The sequence below is a fragment of the Culex quinquefasciatus genome, chromosome 1, assembly GCF_015732765.1.
Source record: "Culex quinquefasciatus strain JHB chromosome 1, VPISU_Cqui_1.0_pri_paternal, whole genome shotgun sequence".
Classification (NCBI taxonomy): Eukaryota; Metazoa; Arthropoda; class Insecta; order Diptera; family Culicidae; genus Culex; species Culex quinquefasciatus.
Window position 1 is genome coordinate 94,375,443 of NC_051861.1, and position 19,499 is coordinate 94,394,941.

Here is a 19,499-nt window from a genome sequence, read left to right on the forward strand (position 1 = left end):
AAGAAACACCAATTCAGGTTCCGGTGCGTCTTCCAACTCGCCTCGTACCTCTTCCGCTTCCCCGTGATCCTCATCGAGCGAGCGGTCCCCGGTGTTCCCCAGCGATCGCCTCCTCCGGCGATCTTCCTCTTCGGCTTCCGAATTGGCAAAGCAAACACTAATCGTAGGAGGCTGCTGCGGCTGCTGCTCGCAGACACTTCCCCTTCGTTGAGCTCCAGCTTCGACGCACAATCCCTGACCCTCACTTCCCGGCGTCACCGCCCGGGACTTGTTCACCACTTCACCACCACCATCACCACCCACTGGTGTAATGTTTGTTCTGGTTTGCGTGGCCACTGCGCACGTGCACTGCTCACTTGCACGTGTAATGTTTGTGTTCATTTCTACATCGGTTCTCGTAGTTTCCCCAACATCACTAGCCCTAGCACCGACTGCCGCCGCCTGCTCTTCCGCTGGTTCCTCCAGCTCGGAGATGCTTTCCTTCTTCTGCCGTGCCAGATTCTCGTCCGAGGCGGTGGGCGTCGCGCTCGAATCCTCCCGCTCCTCGAAGCTCGTCGACAGCGAGCTCTGGGAAACGTTCCGCGGATGGTCGAACGAACGCTGCTGCTGCAGGACCGGCGGTCCCGGCGGCGACTCGCCGCCCGAGTTGGCGCGCAGGGAGAATTGCAGGTCGGAGAGTCTGGAAGTTTGGGGTTGGTCATGAATCCTGGTGAACTTCGACCGCAAGTGTTGTGCTTACCTGGGAGCCATCGTCATGGACGCTCGCCGCTGTTCGGTCACCACCGGAGCGAGCCGCTTGGTGCTGTGGAAGTCGCCGTCCAGGGTGTTCTGGCGCAGGCCGCAGGACCGCTTCATGCGCTCTGACACCTCACTGATGTCGGACGCCGGTGCTTTCGGTTTGCTGGGGGCAGAATAGGTTAGGTTTTGAGATCGGTTGTCTAAGATTTACCAGCCAAGAGTGCCAAAGTCCTAGGAGTACCATAGTCCTAGGAGAACCGTTGTCCTACGAGAACCGGAGTCCTACGAGAACCGGAGTCCTACGAGAACCGGAGTCCTAGGAGTACCGGAGTCCTAGGAGTACCGGAGTCCTAGGAGTACCGGAGTCCTAGGAGTACCACAGTCCTAGGAGTACCAGTGTCCTTGGAGTACCAGAGTCCACCGAAATCCCATTCCTACCTTTCCGACGGCAGCTTGACGTCTCCGTCGTCCCACGGGCACACGGACACCGACACGGTGGACTCCTTCTCGGGTGGCTTCGCCGCCGTCGCCGTCGGGCTGTCCCAGGGACAAACCGCGCTGCTGCCTCCTGCGGACTCCAGCGTCACCTCGAGCGTCGTGCTCAGCGTCTTGCCGGTGACTTCCCTGTTTCGGAGACGGAGAGAGAGATCGTTGAGCGGAAAGGTTTGCCGGGACGGTACGGACGCAATGTTCGATCTACGATACCAACAGAGATGAGCGGTTGTGTTAGTGTGTTGTTTTGTTTGGAGGATTATTCTACACCACGACGGCGACGCGTACGTGTTAGTGGGTTTCATGTAGGTGTAAGTGTGACTGTTAGTGTAACTGCGGGGTTTTCTATACGATAGTATACTAAACTGTGAATCGAGAACAGCAATTACGTTATATGTTGATATTTGTATGGATGAATATGAAAAAAAAACACGCAAACACACACGCACGATTATTTTGGTATGTGTTAGCTCTGTGGCAAAGTCACCAAGAGGAGGGGGTCAGAACAGAGCGGCAACAGCAGCAACAGCAGCGAGTGGAGCGCGAATACTCTCAAAACAAACTGGAAGTCAAAATTGTGAGTGGTGGTGGTGAACACAGCAAATGAGACGCGCGCAAACATATACACAGAAAGGTGAATATAAACAAGGTTGACGTTTGGGTCAGTGTGAGGGAGAACAATAGGAGGATCGACTTGGAACGGTGGAATCGCGCACAAATGTGGTGTCAAATGACATTTGTTTTCCACTTGAGTTACACATTATTCTGAATTGGTTTTGCTGAAACATAAACACGAAAAGTGGTTCTAAGCTTATTTGCAAAAGGTGACCGCAGGGTGAACAAAACAAAAAGAAATCTGCGAATGATAAACATGAAAAGCTTGAAGTGTCGACCTGTACACGGTTTCAGTGTAGCAAAACCACATCGCCAAAAAAGGTAAATATTATGATCATATAACTAGACACCAAAAACGAAGTGTAAAAAGCGACTTCTCTGCTAAACGTCAGTTGATGATGACAGATTTGGACGTTAAGTACAGGTTAGATAAACTGTTTGTTTACACCTGGTCTTTGGCCTATTTTTGCTAGAATTTTCTGCGGTTGAAGTTTCAGTTTGACGTTTGAGTTTTAGACAAACGATTGGCTAGGGTGCTATAAACAAGGACAAACCAAAACAAAGGCGCGCCAACATAAACGTCAAAACAAAGCCGGGAATCAACCCGCCCGTGACGGACAGGACACAAAATGAGAGCGTGTACATATGAGTGTATGATTGTCAGAGAGAGCGAGTGACAGTTGTAGTAGAGGTGTTTAGATAAACTGGCAACTCCAACAACGGTCCATGGCCAAAATGAACAACGGCAGAAGAGTGAGGTGAGAAAAAGAGAGGGAGAGAGAGAGAGAGCGTGAAACGAGACAGTAAACCCCTTCACACGCACACACTCCAAAAGAAGACACAGCAAGAGAAACAGACAGCGAGAACAATAGAGGTTTCGTTTTTTTTGGTTTGGTTTAGAGAAGAGGAAGGGATTCCGAAACCGGCGCTTTTGGGTGTATTGCTTTGGTAGAGTGTCTTACTGCTTTCCGAATCTCTGTTCGTGTCCTGCCCGGCCGCCGCCGGCTGTCCCCGTACGGCATGTCCCCGCGGTAGATGGCCACACTGCCGGTCACAGAAACGAGAAAGAGAGAAGGTCCCGTGTTCATAACTCGACTCACTGACAAACCCCGCTACGCAACGTGTGACGGAACATCAACCTCACTCAAAAAAGAAAACGATCGCGTGGTTGTGTGATGACCCTGAGTTCCTACAGACAGCTACTTCCGGCCTTGAACCGTGCACGACTGGCAAGACTCACCTGTACGGGATGTCGCTGAGATTGCTTTGGCTATGAGAGTGTGGCACTTTGGTAGCGTCCTTGACCCCGCACACGGCCAGCTCGTGGGCCGATCCGGACAAGCTGCGATCGCTGCCGCGTCGCTTGGACAGACTGTTGATGTTGCCGGAGGTCGGACCGGAGGGCTGCAAAGCAACATGTAGCAAGGTCAGTCTAGAAACTTCAACCGGTCGTCGCCCGTCAAACCTACCTGCGTCAACAGCGACGGGTTGGGTGCGGTCGCCGTCGAGCCCTTCTTCTTGGCACCGCCGCCGAAGCCGAAGAAGCGCTTCTTGTGCGACGGCTGGATCGCGTTCGCCATCAGCGTTTTGTAGTGCTCGGACCGGACGAACCGCGGGTAGCAGTCCTTCTTCAGCAGCAGCATGTAGATGTGCTCGGCGGCGAGGTCGAACGCGAACCGGGACGGGTTCTTGAGGCCCTGCTGCACCTTCTCCATTGTTTTGCCGTCGATGTTGATCTCGCAGGGGGCGCCCGGCTCGAGGAATTCCCTGGAAAGGAAGAGGTAGAGATGATCATTCGGTGCAAGTGCCCTCGAAATGCCCACTACTCACTCGTAAATCTCCTTGACCTTCCGGAAGATCTGCGAATGCGACGACCGCCGCAGATCGTTCACCGCCATCCAGAACCGGATGTTTTCGTGCGAGTACTCCTTCTTCAGATACGCGGTAAACTCCTGCAGCCCGGTCGGGTCCGACACCACCTCCTCGATCGAGATGCCCCACCGCTTGACGCGCTTCTCCGTCGGAACCTCCACCACCGGACCGTTCATCTGCCAGAAGCTGACGTCTTCGGTGACCCACGGGTTCGACGGCAGCGGTGGGTTCATCATCGGGTCGTACTCGCTGAACGTTTCGTAGTAGGCGACGTTGCACTCGCATGCCTGCGACATCTTGACCCGGTTCCGGCCGAGGGACGCCTTCAGGATTTCCACCTCGCGCTGCCAGTCCTCGACGGTGCGCTTGCGGGGTTTGCCTTGGCGATCGCGCGACGGAATCGGGCACGACTCCAGCGGGGTGAACTGACCCGGGGAGGCCGGTGAACGCGCCAGTAGGCTCGCTCCTGCGAATCTCCCACGATCTTGTCGCCCTTTTGCGCTCCTTCGCCAGCCGGACCTGCTCCTCCGCCTGCATCGTGATAAAGTCCCACTTGCCCTTCAGGTTCTTGTGCAAACTGGCCAGCGCTTCCGCCTCGTAGTCCTCCAGCCCGTGGCGCTGCTTGTTCCGGAGGGAGCGCTTCGCCAGGTAGATCGCGTACTCGATCTGGTCCGGCGCCTTCTGCTGCCAGGGCCAGTAGTACGGCGTCTGGAAGCGGTACAGCGACGAGTCGTCCTTCACGACCAGCGTCTTGGTGTCCGACACGGGGAAAAAGTACCCGTGCATGCACAGCTGGTTGCTGATGTTCAGCGCTTCGGACTCCTCGATGCCGAGCCGCTCCATCAGCCACTCGATCAGGTCGTAACCTGGGGGCGAGAGATAGAGGGAGAAAACGTGAGCTGAAGAAACGTCTTGAGAGGAGGAACCTTACCCATGAAAGCGGAAGGAATCGAGGTGAGAAAAAGCTTCTGACTGCGCACGGGAACGCCCGCCTCCGGATCCTGCATCTCGCGCACCAGCCCCTCCATCTGGAAGATGAGAAAAAGGAAGTTGTAATTCAAAATCTATCATCGAACTATTCAACGGTCAGTTAGGTTTTACGCGGACTCGATTTGGAGGTTAGAAATTTGACAGCTTGGCTGCACTGTTTACATTTTTGCACGTGTGTCTCTGTAAAAATGTGTGTGCGTGTGCGCTCGTGACGTCACGCTGTAAAACCTAATTGAAAAGATCGGAAATTCACCACGGTCATTAAGTATTCACCACAGCTCGTTTACACGCGTTAGACAGTTGCTTGGAGCTGTTTGTACGCATACTACCAAACATTCAGTGCGGTACGCGGATTCACAACAAGATGGCTCTAGTGAGGATTAATCGATTGAGAAATAATTTCAGAAAAATCATCTGTTTGTCTCTGTCAGAAACCCAGCATCTTCAACAGGAGCTTGAATACATCTTCACAGCTCCAAAGTCGACTGAAGGGAGTTATCCGATTTTCGTTTTCGTTGGCACCGTCCCAACCCGTTGATGTATTGCTGGCTCTTTGCCGTGCTGGAAATCGTCAGCCAAGTTGAGAAAAGCAGATATTTTGAGCCGGTCGGTTTTTTTTATTGCAGCAGACTCCGATCTAGGTCAGGTGTTGAAGCGACTTTAATTAGTGAGAAGCTAGCAAAATATCTCGGCAAAACTGGCAACCTGTCACAAATGTCAGATCGTGCAAATCCTGACGTGTCCCGTCGTTGCAGATTAAGAACAGGAAATTCAAAACCCGACCAATCTCATCTAATCCTTATCCCTCATCCGGAAGCTCTTCCAGATATGCCTCCGATTATTCCGGAAGAGATGAAAACGACGACGACGACGAAGAATCACGAATGAAATTGTCGTTCGACCTAATTGGATTCTCTCCCTGGCCGCTTTCGAAACGTCACCCTATCATCCGTGCCGGGATTGCGACAAGTTCGACAAGTCGAAGAAGCCGAAAGAATCCAATTACGAAATGTTCAACCTTGCAACCTTAATCAGAAGCCTCGATTCAAAAGTGAAGCGGGGATAGAAGGGAGGAGTCTGAAAAGCAAATGAAAGGATTTTTTTTTCTGAGAAAAGTAATGACACAATGCGACAGAGAAAGAAGTTTTTTTTGTTACTAGACAAGCAAACCTCTGTGAATCTCCATAAATTTTCTCAACACTGCACGTTAGGGCGAATGTCCCTAATGTTGGACCTAAGTGTAATGGCCTCTACTGTTAGGATTGATGGGTGATTGTTTATAAATTTCAACACCTCATGGTTCCTGGTTTAGGACATTACAGCAAACATTCCTACTGTTGGATTTTTCACGAAAAAAATGGCAAATTTCGAGGGGACCTTTATTTCAAAAAACTTAATTTCACGGAAATTTCGCGGAACGTGAAAATATATAATAATACTTTTTAAGCTTCATTATACAGCAATTCCATTTGAAAAGAGCCTAAACCGAAAAAAATCACCGTACGGGCTCAAAAATATTTCTGGGCGTTTCTTGGCCTTGGCCAAAATGATTAGACCCTTTTTTTTGTTTGGCCATTAGGGTGACCTACATCGTGCTAGGGTGGTTCGAAAAATGGCAATTTTCGTCATTTTTAGTAAAAACCACTTTTTCAAAAAATCATATCTTCGTAATGGAAATACGAAACTTTTGGTATCCTAACATGTAAAAGGTCAAAGCTAAAATTCTTAACTTATCGCAGTTTTAGGGAAAAAAGTTGTTTTTTTGCCGATTTCGTAATTTTCCTGATTCAAAATACCCAGTTTTTATTTTCAAAAAAAATCATGTTTCGAACACGTACGGTTCGACATCGCCAATTTTTTTAAATGTTATGTGAAATTTTCGAGGAAGCCGATAAAAATATTTTCAGACATAGGCTTTTTGGTGCAGACACGATCAAAATGCCATTTTTGTTTTCACACGACTTTTTCAAATGTTAAGCTAGATTTTTGAAACTTCTTCCTATTTTTCTCAAATAGCCAAACTAACCACCTTTCTTTTGCGTCTAAGACAGCTTAAATCGTATAAAATGACGTGGAGATATGATTTTTTTTTTTTTTTTGAAAAAAGTGGTTTTGTGAAAAATGACCAAAATTGCCATTCTTCGAACCACCCTAGCACGATGTAGGTCACCCTAATGGCAGAACAAAAAAAAATCGGGTCTAATTATTTTGGCCAATGAACGCTCAGAAAAATTTTGAGCCCGATCGGAAAACCTTTTTTTCGGTTTAGGCTCTTTTCAAATGGAATTGCTGTATAGATATATTTTTTTATATATTTTAATTTGTCAACAAACTAAAAATATATTCACTAAATTTGAACATGACTCAAAAACAAACTATTCATAATTTCCAAAAAAGTTTCCAAGTTGTTTATGGATGGGCCAAGTAAAAATATTAATAGAGCAATTCCAGCTCAAAACAGGATTTTTCCTGGTACTTTTGTACCCGACCCTCTCCGATTTCAATGAAACTTTGTAGACATGTTATCCTAGGCCTATATAAGCCTTTTTTTTGTGTATATGGACATTTTAGAAGGGCGTAAGGTACTTAAATATTTTTGTATTTTGTAATTTAAAAATTACTGTATCTCGAAGTCGTCGCGTCGTATCAAAAAGTGGTCAAAGACAAACTTGTAGGAAATTGGACGGGCTTTCTGAAAAAAAAAAAAATACACTGAAACAAGAATACACGCCACATCTATGAGATTTTTTGGTTTTTAAGTCTAAAACTTAAATTTAAAGGTGATGTCATGTTTTTTTCTCGTTCAAAATTTTGAAGAAAATAAAATGTTACCAAAAGACTGACGAAAAATGCAGGATGGTATGTCTCTCCTAAAAAATACGAAATCATTTACTAAAACTGTTTTTTTTTTAAAGTGGTCCAAACGTCAAAAATTTTAATAACCAGTAGGGGGAATCGATTCTTCGGACATTTTTACATAAAAGTTTCCATATTGACCATTGTCCTATGTCCAATCCGTGTGAAGATACAGTGGCTTCAAAAATAAAAATGTTGAAAAAACGGGTTTTTTGGTGGTTTTTGACAATTTCCATATGACAGACTTGGTTTTTCAGTCTCGTAAATATTTTTACCGGAAAGCTCGTCCAATTTCCCATAAGTTTGTCCCATTGATACAGTAATTTTTAAATTACAAAATACAAAAATATTTAAATACCTTACGCCCTTCTCAAATGTTATTTTCGAGTACTATTGGCTCCATATACACAAAAATGGCTTATATAGGCCTAAGATAACATGTCTACAAAGTTTCATTGAAATCGGAGAGGTTCGGATACAGAACAAAAATTTTGAATATTTGAAAAGCAAAGCAATTCTTGTTATCTTTAAATTTTTTTTCTAGTTATTAAATTTTTTGTTATTTTTATTAAGACCGTTGCAAATATTTTTTTGAGGTTTATGCTCTTCTGATCAAATTCGAGGGCCTAGTTTGAATTTTTGTATATTTTTCTTAACTTCTTTGGTTTTTTTTTAATTTTTGATACAATTCTCAAATTGTTTCAAAAACATAAGTTATAGAACTTCCATGATCGAAGGGGTTGTAATCGAAAAGTCTCCCAGAGCCTCACACACGAGGTACTGAAGTTTTGCTTATTGAGCATTAATCGATCTACTTGCTTTAATCGCGGCGAGGTAAACGAAGTTTAGCTTTGTTCGCAGTTTGAATAACTGTTGTTGGCTGTGCTGATGATGTTGTTGGCGTCGATCAATTATGAGGAAAGCAATTTCCGTAACTCATATTTTTAAATTTAAATTGTTTAAAAACATATTTTATTTTTGTAATTTTTTTGGTTTTTATTTTTAATGTTTTCCGTAATTTTTCTCATTTTAAATTAACAAGTAAAAAAATATTAATATTAAAATGGCAAGCCATGGTTAAAACTGGTTATAACATTTGAATGACAAAAGTGTTTTAAAATGCTTTTTGAACCTGCCCAGATTTATTGCGATCTTGAGTTTTCAAAATATCAAAGTATTGGCGCAATTATTTTTTCTTGTCAAAAAAATCTTTTTGCAGTACGGAAGTAACGGAATTTCACAACCGGCTCCGTGGCTTAATGGTTACGGCTTCTGTCTCACAAGCAGAAGGTTCAGGGATCAAATCCCGGTCGGTACCTTTGAAATTTGGAATCAGTAATTTGAACTGTGAATAAGAACAAAAACGAAATTGAATTAGGCGAGATTCGAACTCACACCTCTGGATTGATGGTCTGGGACGCTAAGCAGTCGGCCATCAGAAGGTTTACACACTCTATCAGTGAATTGATCCGTAGTGTAGAAACATGTTATCTTCTTATATTAAATACGCGCTGATCCCTGATTTGCCTGACGGGATTGGAAGTCTAAATATAGATCGAGTTTCCTTCAGATGCTTGCTTCTATGTTTAGGCGGGGCCGAACAATGCCCAACGACCTCGGAATTGGACCGCAAGGAGCTCTGTCATTCTGAAATGGGTCGTTGGAAGCAACGCGAGGGCTATCACCACCTAATACCCGGGACTGATATAAGCTGTATCAGCATTCGGCATATACAAAGTCTGATACAAATTATACTTTCCCATAATTTCGCTACCGGTTAGCGGGTATTGGATTGGACCACACACACACACACACACACGGAAGTAACGGAATTTCACAAAAATAAATATTGTTGGCAACATAAACTTTTTTTTTATTAATGTTTTTAACGAATCTTATTTTTTTAATTTCCCCTTATTAATTTTTTTTTAATTTGTTTTTATATATTTTTAAACTTTTTTTCCGTGCTTCATTTCATTTTTGCATGCATAATACCATTTGACACGGTTGTTAACAGGCTGAATAACGGGTAGCAAAGTGAAATCGCTAATTTTGGTCTGCGTTACGTAATAAAAGAACGATCCCTTACTGTTGGACATTTGGATATTGGTAACTTAATCTGGAAAGTAGGGGTCCCTACTGTTGGACATTAGCGTAATAGTAATTACAGTTTTACCATAACTGTTACTTATTTTTGACATTTAATTAGGGTTTTTTTTTTTAATTTTGGACTCTAGGTTAAAAATTCCTACAATTCGTAATGTAGGTAAATAACCCTACTGTTGGACATGATGTAGAATGAATGAAGATTGCAAGTGTTGAACAAATATTTCCTATGTTATGGTAACAAGAGTAATGTTCTGAACATTGGTGTAAAGGGAAGACAGTGTAGCTTAAAAACAAAATGTCCATCTGTGTTCTCCCTACAGAATACCCTCCTCAAATAATGTTTGTTTCCTCACTCAATTCATCAACATAATCAACATTACTCGAAATTTCCATCAAGAAAAGCCGAGACAACCCCCGAAGGTGGTGCCACCATTTCGAAACCACACAGATTTTATGGAAATTAGTGTGCAAATGATACACAGAACCACACCTTAAAAATGTCCTGAACGGAATGGCGGGGTGGCTGGTAGTAGCGGGCGGTCGTAAAACTGATTTCGGCGAATCACTTCGGGTGAGAATTTAATCAGTGCCAAGCTTATAGGGAAACAGCAAAACGCAACAAAAATAACAACAACAACAACAAGTCTCGAAATGTGAAGAGTTCGGAACGAAAGTGATCAGAATAATCTACCGAGTGATGCTGATTGCTGCTGAAACGATAATTCGGTTTTGGTGTTGTTTTGGATGACGATGAATTGGTTTAAGTTGGTTGGCTTTAAGACTTGTTTTTGGTTTAAATTTGGTTTTGCTGGATTTTCATCATGTCTTGATGATGATTTTTACTTAAGTTTAAGATCATAATTGTGTCAAATGTTTGGAATAGATGGTTATTCAACAATGTTCTTTGTCAAATTGGTCATGTCTATAACATAACAACCGGCACTTTGTTTCAGGCTTATGTTTTTATATTTAAGTCTTCAAATCTTGTTCTCAATTTTCATCTTCAACTTTTTTGTTTTCTATTTTTAATTTCAGATTGTATAATTGTATATTAATGTAATGTTAAACTTTCAAACTTAGATTATGATTTTTAAAAATAAAAATTAACCAAAATAACATAGCCTGAAGCCACATTATTTCAACAGCAAAATTTCCCTTACACGAAACAAAGAGAAACATAGTCACAAAACAAAACCTAATTTCCATAATTTGCCCTTTGGTCACGACTTCCGACCAGGTGAACCAATTTCGTCCCGAGAAGATAAGCCCGGACTAAGCAAATAATCATCCTGCAGAACGATCATATCCACCCCGTGGTGGTGTAACCCTAATCCTGTCATCGCAATTTTGCCTGTTCACACTATTATAATATTGCTTGCGACACAGGCAAAAGACCAGAAGCTCGTGCTGCAGGCTAACATTGATAGAATCATGTCGAGATGTAACGATATTTGGTTTAGTTGATTGGTACACAGTAAAAAAAGTATTTAAAGCTATTTTTTGAGTAAATATTCTTGATGCTTTCGAAATTGTTCCAAGCGTTTCACCACCTTCTCATATTTTTCTGGGAATTTTTCTAGTAAGTCAATTGAATTAGATCCACATCGATGCGTTTCATGCGTGTTTCAATCCACACTGTACAGAATTAGTTTGTCTGCTTTTTTTCCTTACTCTCACAAAAAAATGTACGAGGAAACTTTGCCATGTCGGAAATGAACTTGACTGCCAGAATTTAAGAGAGGCAAAACTTGAAAAGAGGTTTCACTCTCATATTCAGTTGCAATATCAAACTTCAAGGAAAGGGGTCTTACTTGTGGCTTTTACAAACTTTTAAATTAGAATTTGAAAGTTATACACGTTCATGGAGCAGACGAAATACCACAAAGTAACTTCAACGTCAAGCAGAACTCGGGTTGCGTGTGGAGTTATTCCGTCCATTCGGGCTTATTACGTTAAGCGTCGATGATGGTGCCGGTCAGATAGCCCACAGTTATCGAGCAGAAATCAACATTCCAGTCCACGCTTTGGCAGCTCACCGCCACAATCGAAATGCCCCATTAGCGGCTCGTAAATGCTCACCGTTGAACGCATGGCTGCGATTATTGAAGGGAGTCCGACTAATCGAGCGACTAATCCGACAAATCGAGTGGGTAATTGACTAAAAAAATTGTTTAAACTGAGATGTTCAATAAAAACCAAAAAAAGCTCCGTGACACAGCCTGAAAATTGCTGTAAGTGCGACAGTTGGTCAAAGCGATCTCAGGTCAGAACGCGTTTGACACACGTACGCACCGACATCGATTACCGTATACCTGTCAGTATAACCCGCGATTTCTGCAGCCAAATTCAACCAAACTTTGAGACAATGCACAGACTAGTCAACTAAACGAAACGGGTTTTTGTTTACATTGCGTGCTCTTGTTTGTTTATTCAAGGTCAAACATTGGAACGCGTTTTTCCAGGAAAGTCAAAAAGTGACTTGCGGCAAGATCGTCCCGGATCACACTTAAATATATGCAAACAATGTCCTTATAGTTGGTTAGGTAATTAAAAGACCTTTCCAAGGAGTGCAAAATATTGAACTCGAGTTAAGACCAGTTAAGTTATATATCAAATCAAATCAAATTATTCGCTCTACAGCATTGCCTTGGCGTTCTCGATTACGAGATTCCTACTCGAAACTAAGCGTCCGAAGGTTTGATTGTTGAGGCAATTGCAAACCTCTTTTTACAGCTTAGCTACTTTTAAAGACGTCTGTTCAGGTTGAAGGCTTTATTGAGAATGATCCTAAAGTTACAATGTTGGGACCTCAATAGCTTAGTCATAGCTTGCTAAGTCATAGACTACTTAAATCTTAGCTAAGCTAGTATATTACAACGTTTCTTTGCTTCTTGACAAAACTTGCTCGGTCCGACTTCGAGACGAACCAGTAGCTTGTCCAACAAAAACTTCTTCACAACTTCTTGACCGGCCAGAACCAACTTCAGCTTGATCTCCGCAATCTTGATTAGTCAGAGGAGGAAATTCTTCTCCGATATCCTCTGACTGTTCTTCTTGGGATGGCTTATAGCTTCGCAGGAACATGACTTCTATCCCACTTCTGAACTTTTAAAGACGTCTGTTCAGGTTGAAGGCTTTATTGAGAATGATCCTAAAGTTACAATGTTGGGACCTCAATAGCTTAGTCATAGCTTGCTAAGTCATAGACTACTTAAATCTTAGCTAAGCTAGTATATTACAACAGCTTCCATCCACCCCGGGATTTGAACTGACGACCTTTGGATTGTGAGTCCAACTGCCTACCAGCGACTACACCGAGACAGGACCCAGAGAGATGACTCCTACACCTGGACTGAGCTAACGACCTAACCATTAGGTTAGTCCGGGGCTAAGATTTACTTCCCGTCCGACGGAAGGCGTGATCAGACAAATCTCGTCTCAAAATTTGCCACCGGGACCTTCTGGACCTTCCAGGCCGACTGGGTGAGAGGCAACCACGCTTACCTCTAAACCACGGTTCCGGCAATAATATGTGCAAGTTATATATGTGTACTTTAAAAATGCAAAAGGTCGAAAGACAAAAGGTCGAATCGACAAAAGGTAGAATGAGCAAAAGGTCGAAAATGGACAAAAGGTCGAATGGACAAAACGCCGAAAAGGCAAAAGGTCGAATGTGAAAAAATAAAACAAGGGTACTTCTCTACCAACTCACACGAAATCGGGAAAAGTTGCCCCGACCTCTCTTCGATTTGCGTGAAACTTTGTCCTAAGGGGTAACTTTTGTCCCTGATCACAAATCCGAGGTCCGTTTTTTGATACCTCGTGACGGAGGGGCGGTACGACCCCTTCCATTTTTGATAATGCGAAAAAAGAGGTGTTTTTCAATAATTTGCAGCCTGAAACGGTGATGAGATAGAAAATTAGTGTCAAAGATACATTTATGTAAAATTAGACGCCCGATTTGATGGCGTACTCAGATTTTCGAAAAAACGTATTTTTCATCGAAAAAAAACACTAAAATTTTTTAAAAACTCTACCATTTTTCGTTACTTGATTGTAAGATTTTTTGGAACATGTCATTTTAAGGGAAATTTAATGTACTTTTTGAATCTATATTGACCCGATAGGGTCATTTTTTCATTCAGAACTAAAATTTTCATTTTAAAATTTCGTGTTTTTTCTGGCTTTGCAGGGTTAGTTTTTAGAGTGCAATAATGTTCTATTAAGTTGTAGAGCAGACAATTAAATTACATTAAATTTCCCTTAAAATTATATGTTCCAAAAATTTTTACAATCAAGTAACGGAAAATGGTAGAGTTTTAAAAACTTTTTAGTGTTTTTTTCGAAACTCTGAGTACGCCATCAAATCGGGCGTCTATACATAAAAGACTCTATTGATTTGATTTGATGTGATAACCAACAGGGCCACAAGGATGACCTACGTAGCGGTTGCCTAGAGTTACAGAATTACAGTTAAAATTACTGCCGTATGAAGAGCCAAAAGGGGATGGTTGGACGCGAACAAGCAAAATCACTCAAGGTGTCCTCAGGGGATAAGAATCTCCTTCCGACAGTAACCTCCAATGATTCCGAAAAAAGTTGAAAAAAGCTGAAAAACAGGGCTCGCACCCAGTTGGGGGCCTAAAAGGGCGCGACAGACAGCTGGAAACTGACAGAGGTCAATGGATGTAGTAATTAGACAATTCTTAAGAATTGTATAATTAGTAAACTATTTCCTACTTGTGACGTAGTGTTGGTCTTCCACCATCCACATCCAGTCTCCGCCATTCAAGCAAACTATCCACTGCCCTGATTCTCCCTCCCCAATCCCCGGCTTTGATTCTAGCTACTGATAAAAAGGAAAATCATAGATGAGAAAAGGTCAATGCGGATGGAGAGCAAATCGAGCTCAGTATCCCCTCACAAAGACTGGTAGTAAGCGTGAAAAAAATAATAAAAAAAATATGAAGATAGACTAGAAGAAAAATGAAAAGATAGTTTGTTAATGCGGATGGATCGATGATCCCCTCACAAGGACATAAAAGAGACAGGTGGTGGGGATAGCAAAAGAAAAACAGAAAATCAGGAATAAGAAAAAGTCGATGAAAATGGAGAGCAAATTAAACTCACAAGTTTAAAACTAGTTAAGTATTCAAGTACTTTAAATACTTTTAATCATTTAAATACTTTAAACCATTTTTTCATCGCTGTATTTGATTGTGATTACCCGCGAGTTTGCTTCTCCAGCATGCCAAAGGCCGGCAGTTCGAGTGCGGCCTCGAAAAACCCGCGAAGTTCGTATACCGGCCGTATGCAAAAAGGTAAACAAACCAACGCCGTGTCGGCCGCCATCGCGAAGGAGACCGTCAGCACAGATGGAATCGATAAAAAGTTGCTACATCCCGGATATGTTCCGAATCACCAGTGCGAACCCGTTCCGGTACTTCCGGTGCCACAACCAGTGGCACATCAACATCCGCCAACATCCCCATCAGGAACGAGTTCCAGATGCTGAGCGACGACGAAGAAAACAACAACACCGACGGCAGCAGCACTACCGACGACGATGATGGTCGTGCACGGAAAAAAGTGTCGACGTCAAAAAAGAACAATTCTCCTCCAATTTTTGTTTTGGACACGTTGGCGGACGATGCTGACGAGTTGCTGGAAGGCCTCGGATATTGTCTGAAAAGTCGGCAGTGCAAGTGATCACACTGAATAAAAAGAACTTCCACCTGGTGTTTGAAGAATTGAAGCGTAGCAACTTCAACTTCTACACATTCATCCCCGAGAAGCCCCCTGTTAAGGTCGTCTTGCAGGGTTATCAAGACCTTCCGATCTCTGACCTAAAGTAGCACCTTTCGGACGCCGGAATAAAACAGTGGGAGATAAAAGTGCTCTCGCGCAAGACAACTGTTACAGGTACACACACACTGTACCTGCTGTACTTCGACCGCGGCACCTTCAATATCCAAGACCTGCGGCGGACGAAGACACTGGACGGTTTTTGGGTAAACTGGCGGTTTTACACCAAGAACCCGACGGACGTAGCGCAATGCCACCGTTGCCAGAAATTCGGCCACGGCTCGCGGAACTGCAACCTCCGGCCCCGCTGCGTGAAGTGCGGTGAGTCACACCTCTCGGAGGCGTGCGCAATCCCATGAAAGGCGGACTTGTGGGACAACGCAGAACAAACCAAATCGCGCGTGTAGTGCGCGAACTGTGACGGTAACCATACCGGTAATTACCGCGGATGCGTCGCGCGCAAGTCCTACCTCGAAGAGCAGGAAAAGGGGAAGAAGAAAGCAGCAGCGTCCCACCCTCCTCAGCGAAGTACGAGCGCAGCCCTTCCTGCAGCTGGCCAGCGTACGGTTCCAGCGGACAACCCAGCGTTTCCTCCCGGATGGGGGCGGTCGTTTGCAAGCGTGGTCACTGCCGGTAGCGGCGATGCGGCCCAGCAAGGAGTCATCGGGGAAGATCTCTTTACACTCCCGGTGTTTTTTGCTCTCGCGGGGGAGATGATGACGCGATTTCGGACCAGCCGTAACAAGGCGGAACAATTCCTGGCCCTCGGGGAGCTGATGATAAAGCACATCTACAATAGATAAAAAAAACTGTGATCTAGAGTAAGCTTTTTTCTATCTCTATCCCCTTTCTTTTGCAATTTTAGTAAGTTTATTCTATATTTTTTCTGACTCTTGGTAATCTCTTAGTTGTAAGTAATAATCGTTCCAAAATGGAATGAGATTCAACACACGGAAAGGAACTCCAAAACTCTGTTATGAACTGCAAAAGAACTTATTGTAACATGATTATTCACTAATTAAACCGAATTGAATTAAATTGAAAAAATACTTTAAAGACAATATTAAAATATAATATTAAGGGGGCATTTAAGGGTTAAAATTTTATTTTTATTGATTTATTCGACAATTTTATATAAAATGCAACCTGTAGAAAGTCATTTGCTCAAATAATTGCAAAATTATGATTAAAAGAAAAAAAGTTTTTTAGATAATCGCCAAAAAGAGTGCGGTGAGATTTCTGTTAACGTGAAGCCTTCCACCATTGTCATATTTTTTCGTTCAAAGATATGAATTTTGCGTCGCTTTCAATATTGTGTCAAAATTCCTTCTACAAGTTGTTTAGAATAGTGCCCAACGCATGCTGATTTCTTTTGGTAACAATTATCCCATTCCTTGCAAAGTAATGGAAATCGTCATTAATAAATGATTGTTAACTAGGACGTCAATGATTGTACTATACAATTATATGAATTTTGGAACATATTTGATTTAGACCAAAAATTCTTTCAGTGGCTTCAAGTAGGCAACAACCGGCACATGCTGATTCATTTTGGTGCAGAAATTTGTTAAATTTAAATCAATACAGAGAATTTTAGAGTGATGATCAATTTTCTTCGAAAATTATCAACGGTTTCACCTTAACGTTGATGATAGATGAAAGTTCCCTCCATGTTTGGTCTGAATCGGTGAAGGCCGAGTGCTAAAGAGTACCCAGTTGATGTTGATACGGAATGACTCATATACGAGCTTGCTGCTAAGTCTGTTATATAGTAATTTTTTGTTGTTGTAGTAAATCCACTGTCACAGTACCTTTTTATTCCTGTGCATCCAGAGCAATGAAAATTGTCTGAAAATCGGTAGGTAGGGGAACAGCATCTAATTCCAGCGTGCCTCTAATGTTGGCAGGTCAGAACTTTGACATTAAATTAAAACTAATCAAAAGCGTTTTCAACTGAACTCGAGTGATAAATAGCTCAATAAGAAGTGAGCAAGCAAGTTTCTATCAAAAGTTTTGCAAAATTAGTTGTTTAAATAGTGAAAATCAGCAAATTGGATGGAGTTAGGAGCGAGTGCTTAACCTGCCAAACATACGAGAATCTTCCCTACATCCTTTTTGTCCGTAAAAAAAATTAATTTACATTGGTAAAGGAGAGGTATATCAGAAACGAGGTAAATTCGTCTGATACAAAGATTATCACAAACTTTTCCACCATAACTAACTTCGATTTCTCGAACGTAGCAAAAATCCCTTTCGGATTACCATTTTTCTGCTCTCTAAAAGGGTACAAACAGAATAAATTTTGAACGCCCACCACCACAATGTCCTCATAGTGGCAAAACATTTATCCAACACTACAATTCAAGGCAAAAAACAGCTCCTTCCCCCCACCAACACCCACGCAGCTGTCAATTTTCCCAAAACCAAAAAGCCAGCATCAATATTTCTCATTTTCCCCAATTAGATTCGCCACAGTAAGTCTGTCCCTGGGTGGGGGGGAGAAGGGAGTGACTCCGAACCTCATGAAAGAGCCGATATAAATTACCTGCCGCAGAGACGTGACCGCAATGGAAAACCCGATTCGGTTCGATCCGGGGATTGTCACCACACCGAGTTCGGTTGTAATTCGAGCCAAATAAGCCAAAATGGCCCCAACCGTTTGCGGGGGAGGGAGAGATCGAAAGTTTTCCCGCCGACAGTTTTTGTCTTGTTTTCTTATTCTTTTTTTTTTTATTTATGGATACTTTTTCATTTGGTTCGGGGGAATGGTGGACGAGATCGGTGCCAGGATGGCGATAAACTTGGAACACCTTCTGGAAAGAGGACTCCCGTGGGGGAAAGACTTGCTGAGGGGCATGACGAGAGACCAAGGGGGAGTTGTTTTTCGGCAACAACCTTTCCGATTGACACCGTGGGAGTTTCGGGGAAGTTTAAGCGAGAGAAAGTTTGTCGTTTTCAGTTATGTTTCCTGGAAATATTTGACTTTGAGCATAGATCAAGGAGATAAGTAATTGGAAATCAATTACTTTGACGAATTATATTGCCGGATTTTACCGGAATTTTTGCTGTGTTGAGTGTTAAAATGTCATCAAATATAACATTTATTCAAATAAAACTTTTACCCTATATTTTTTTAATTATCCTGTCAACCATTTTTCATCGCCAACATTCCTGACCCATGCAGGAAATTTATTGTCTGCGGTGATCTCTCGCCCAACCAAATTTAAGGTCCAGCCCAAAACTGCGGACACATTTATTTAATTTGTCACTCAAAATTCCGCGCGCATCCGAAATAAAACTTTCCCACCAAACAAACGACAACAAATTTCCCGTTGGCCACTTCGGCGGGGAGGAAAAACCCAGTCCAGGAAAAGTTTTGTTCGCCGGCCGGTGAACGGACGATAATGAGAAGAATTTCAATTTAAATGATTTATCGCGCGTTAATTATTCACACCCACCTCCCCACCAGCAGTACTACAAATGGGTGGGGGGGAAACAGGAGGAAAACAATCTATTGAGAGAGTTTTCCACGGAGGAGGGAGGAGGTAACTGGGACACGCAGCGTTCTGGATTGGGTGCTAAATTAGCACGGTTTTTTTTTTGTGAAAGTTTGATTTATTCGCGAGCGGAAAAGTGGGAAATTGTTAGTAATTGCAATGGGGTCCAAGGGAGCCAGAAATCAGTCTTTTTGTATTTTTTTTATCAAAAACTTATTTTATTAAGTTGCTTGGACCCGATTAGACCGAGTCAGCTGACGTAATGACATTTTTCTTATAGCTTATAGTAATTACAGACATTCTTTATTTTAGTTTTGTTTTTATTTGTCTCAAACTTTGTAGCGGAGCAATTCTCTACAAAATGGGCCGATTTCATGAATTTAAAATACCGTCACAAGGGATGAAATTGGGTCTGGGATGTGAGATTAGGTCATACAAATATCAGCATTTTTGTGCGTCCCAATGTCACCCCTGATGACGGTTGACCGAAACATTTCGAGAAGCTTTCTGATGACTAATGAAGGC

At 42.9% G+C, this 19,499-nt stretch overlaps 1 protein-coding gene across 1 annotated transcript in view; it reads right to left on the minus strand.

The window, feature by feature from the left end:
- The window catches only part of LOC6051356, a 183,162-nt gene that overhangs the window by 3,909 nt on the left and 159,754 nt on the right, over positions 1 to 19,499 (minus strand). The window contains 9 exon segments of the mRNA XM_038260917.1: positions 49 to 679; positions 740 to 901; positions 1,177 to 1,362; positions 3,086 to 3,249; positions 3,315 to 3,612; positions 3,676 to 4,153; positions 4,156 to 4,215; positions 4,218 to 4,583; positions 4,649 to 4,745. Of these exon segments, the coding sequence (XP_038116845.1) occupies positions 49 to 679; positions 740 to 901; positions 1,177 to 1,362; positions 3,086 to 3,249; positions 3,315 to 3,612; positions 3,676 to 4,153; positions 4,156 to 4,215; positions 4,218 to 4,583; positions 4,649 to 4,745 (2,442 nt within the window).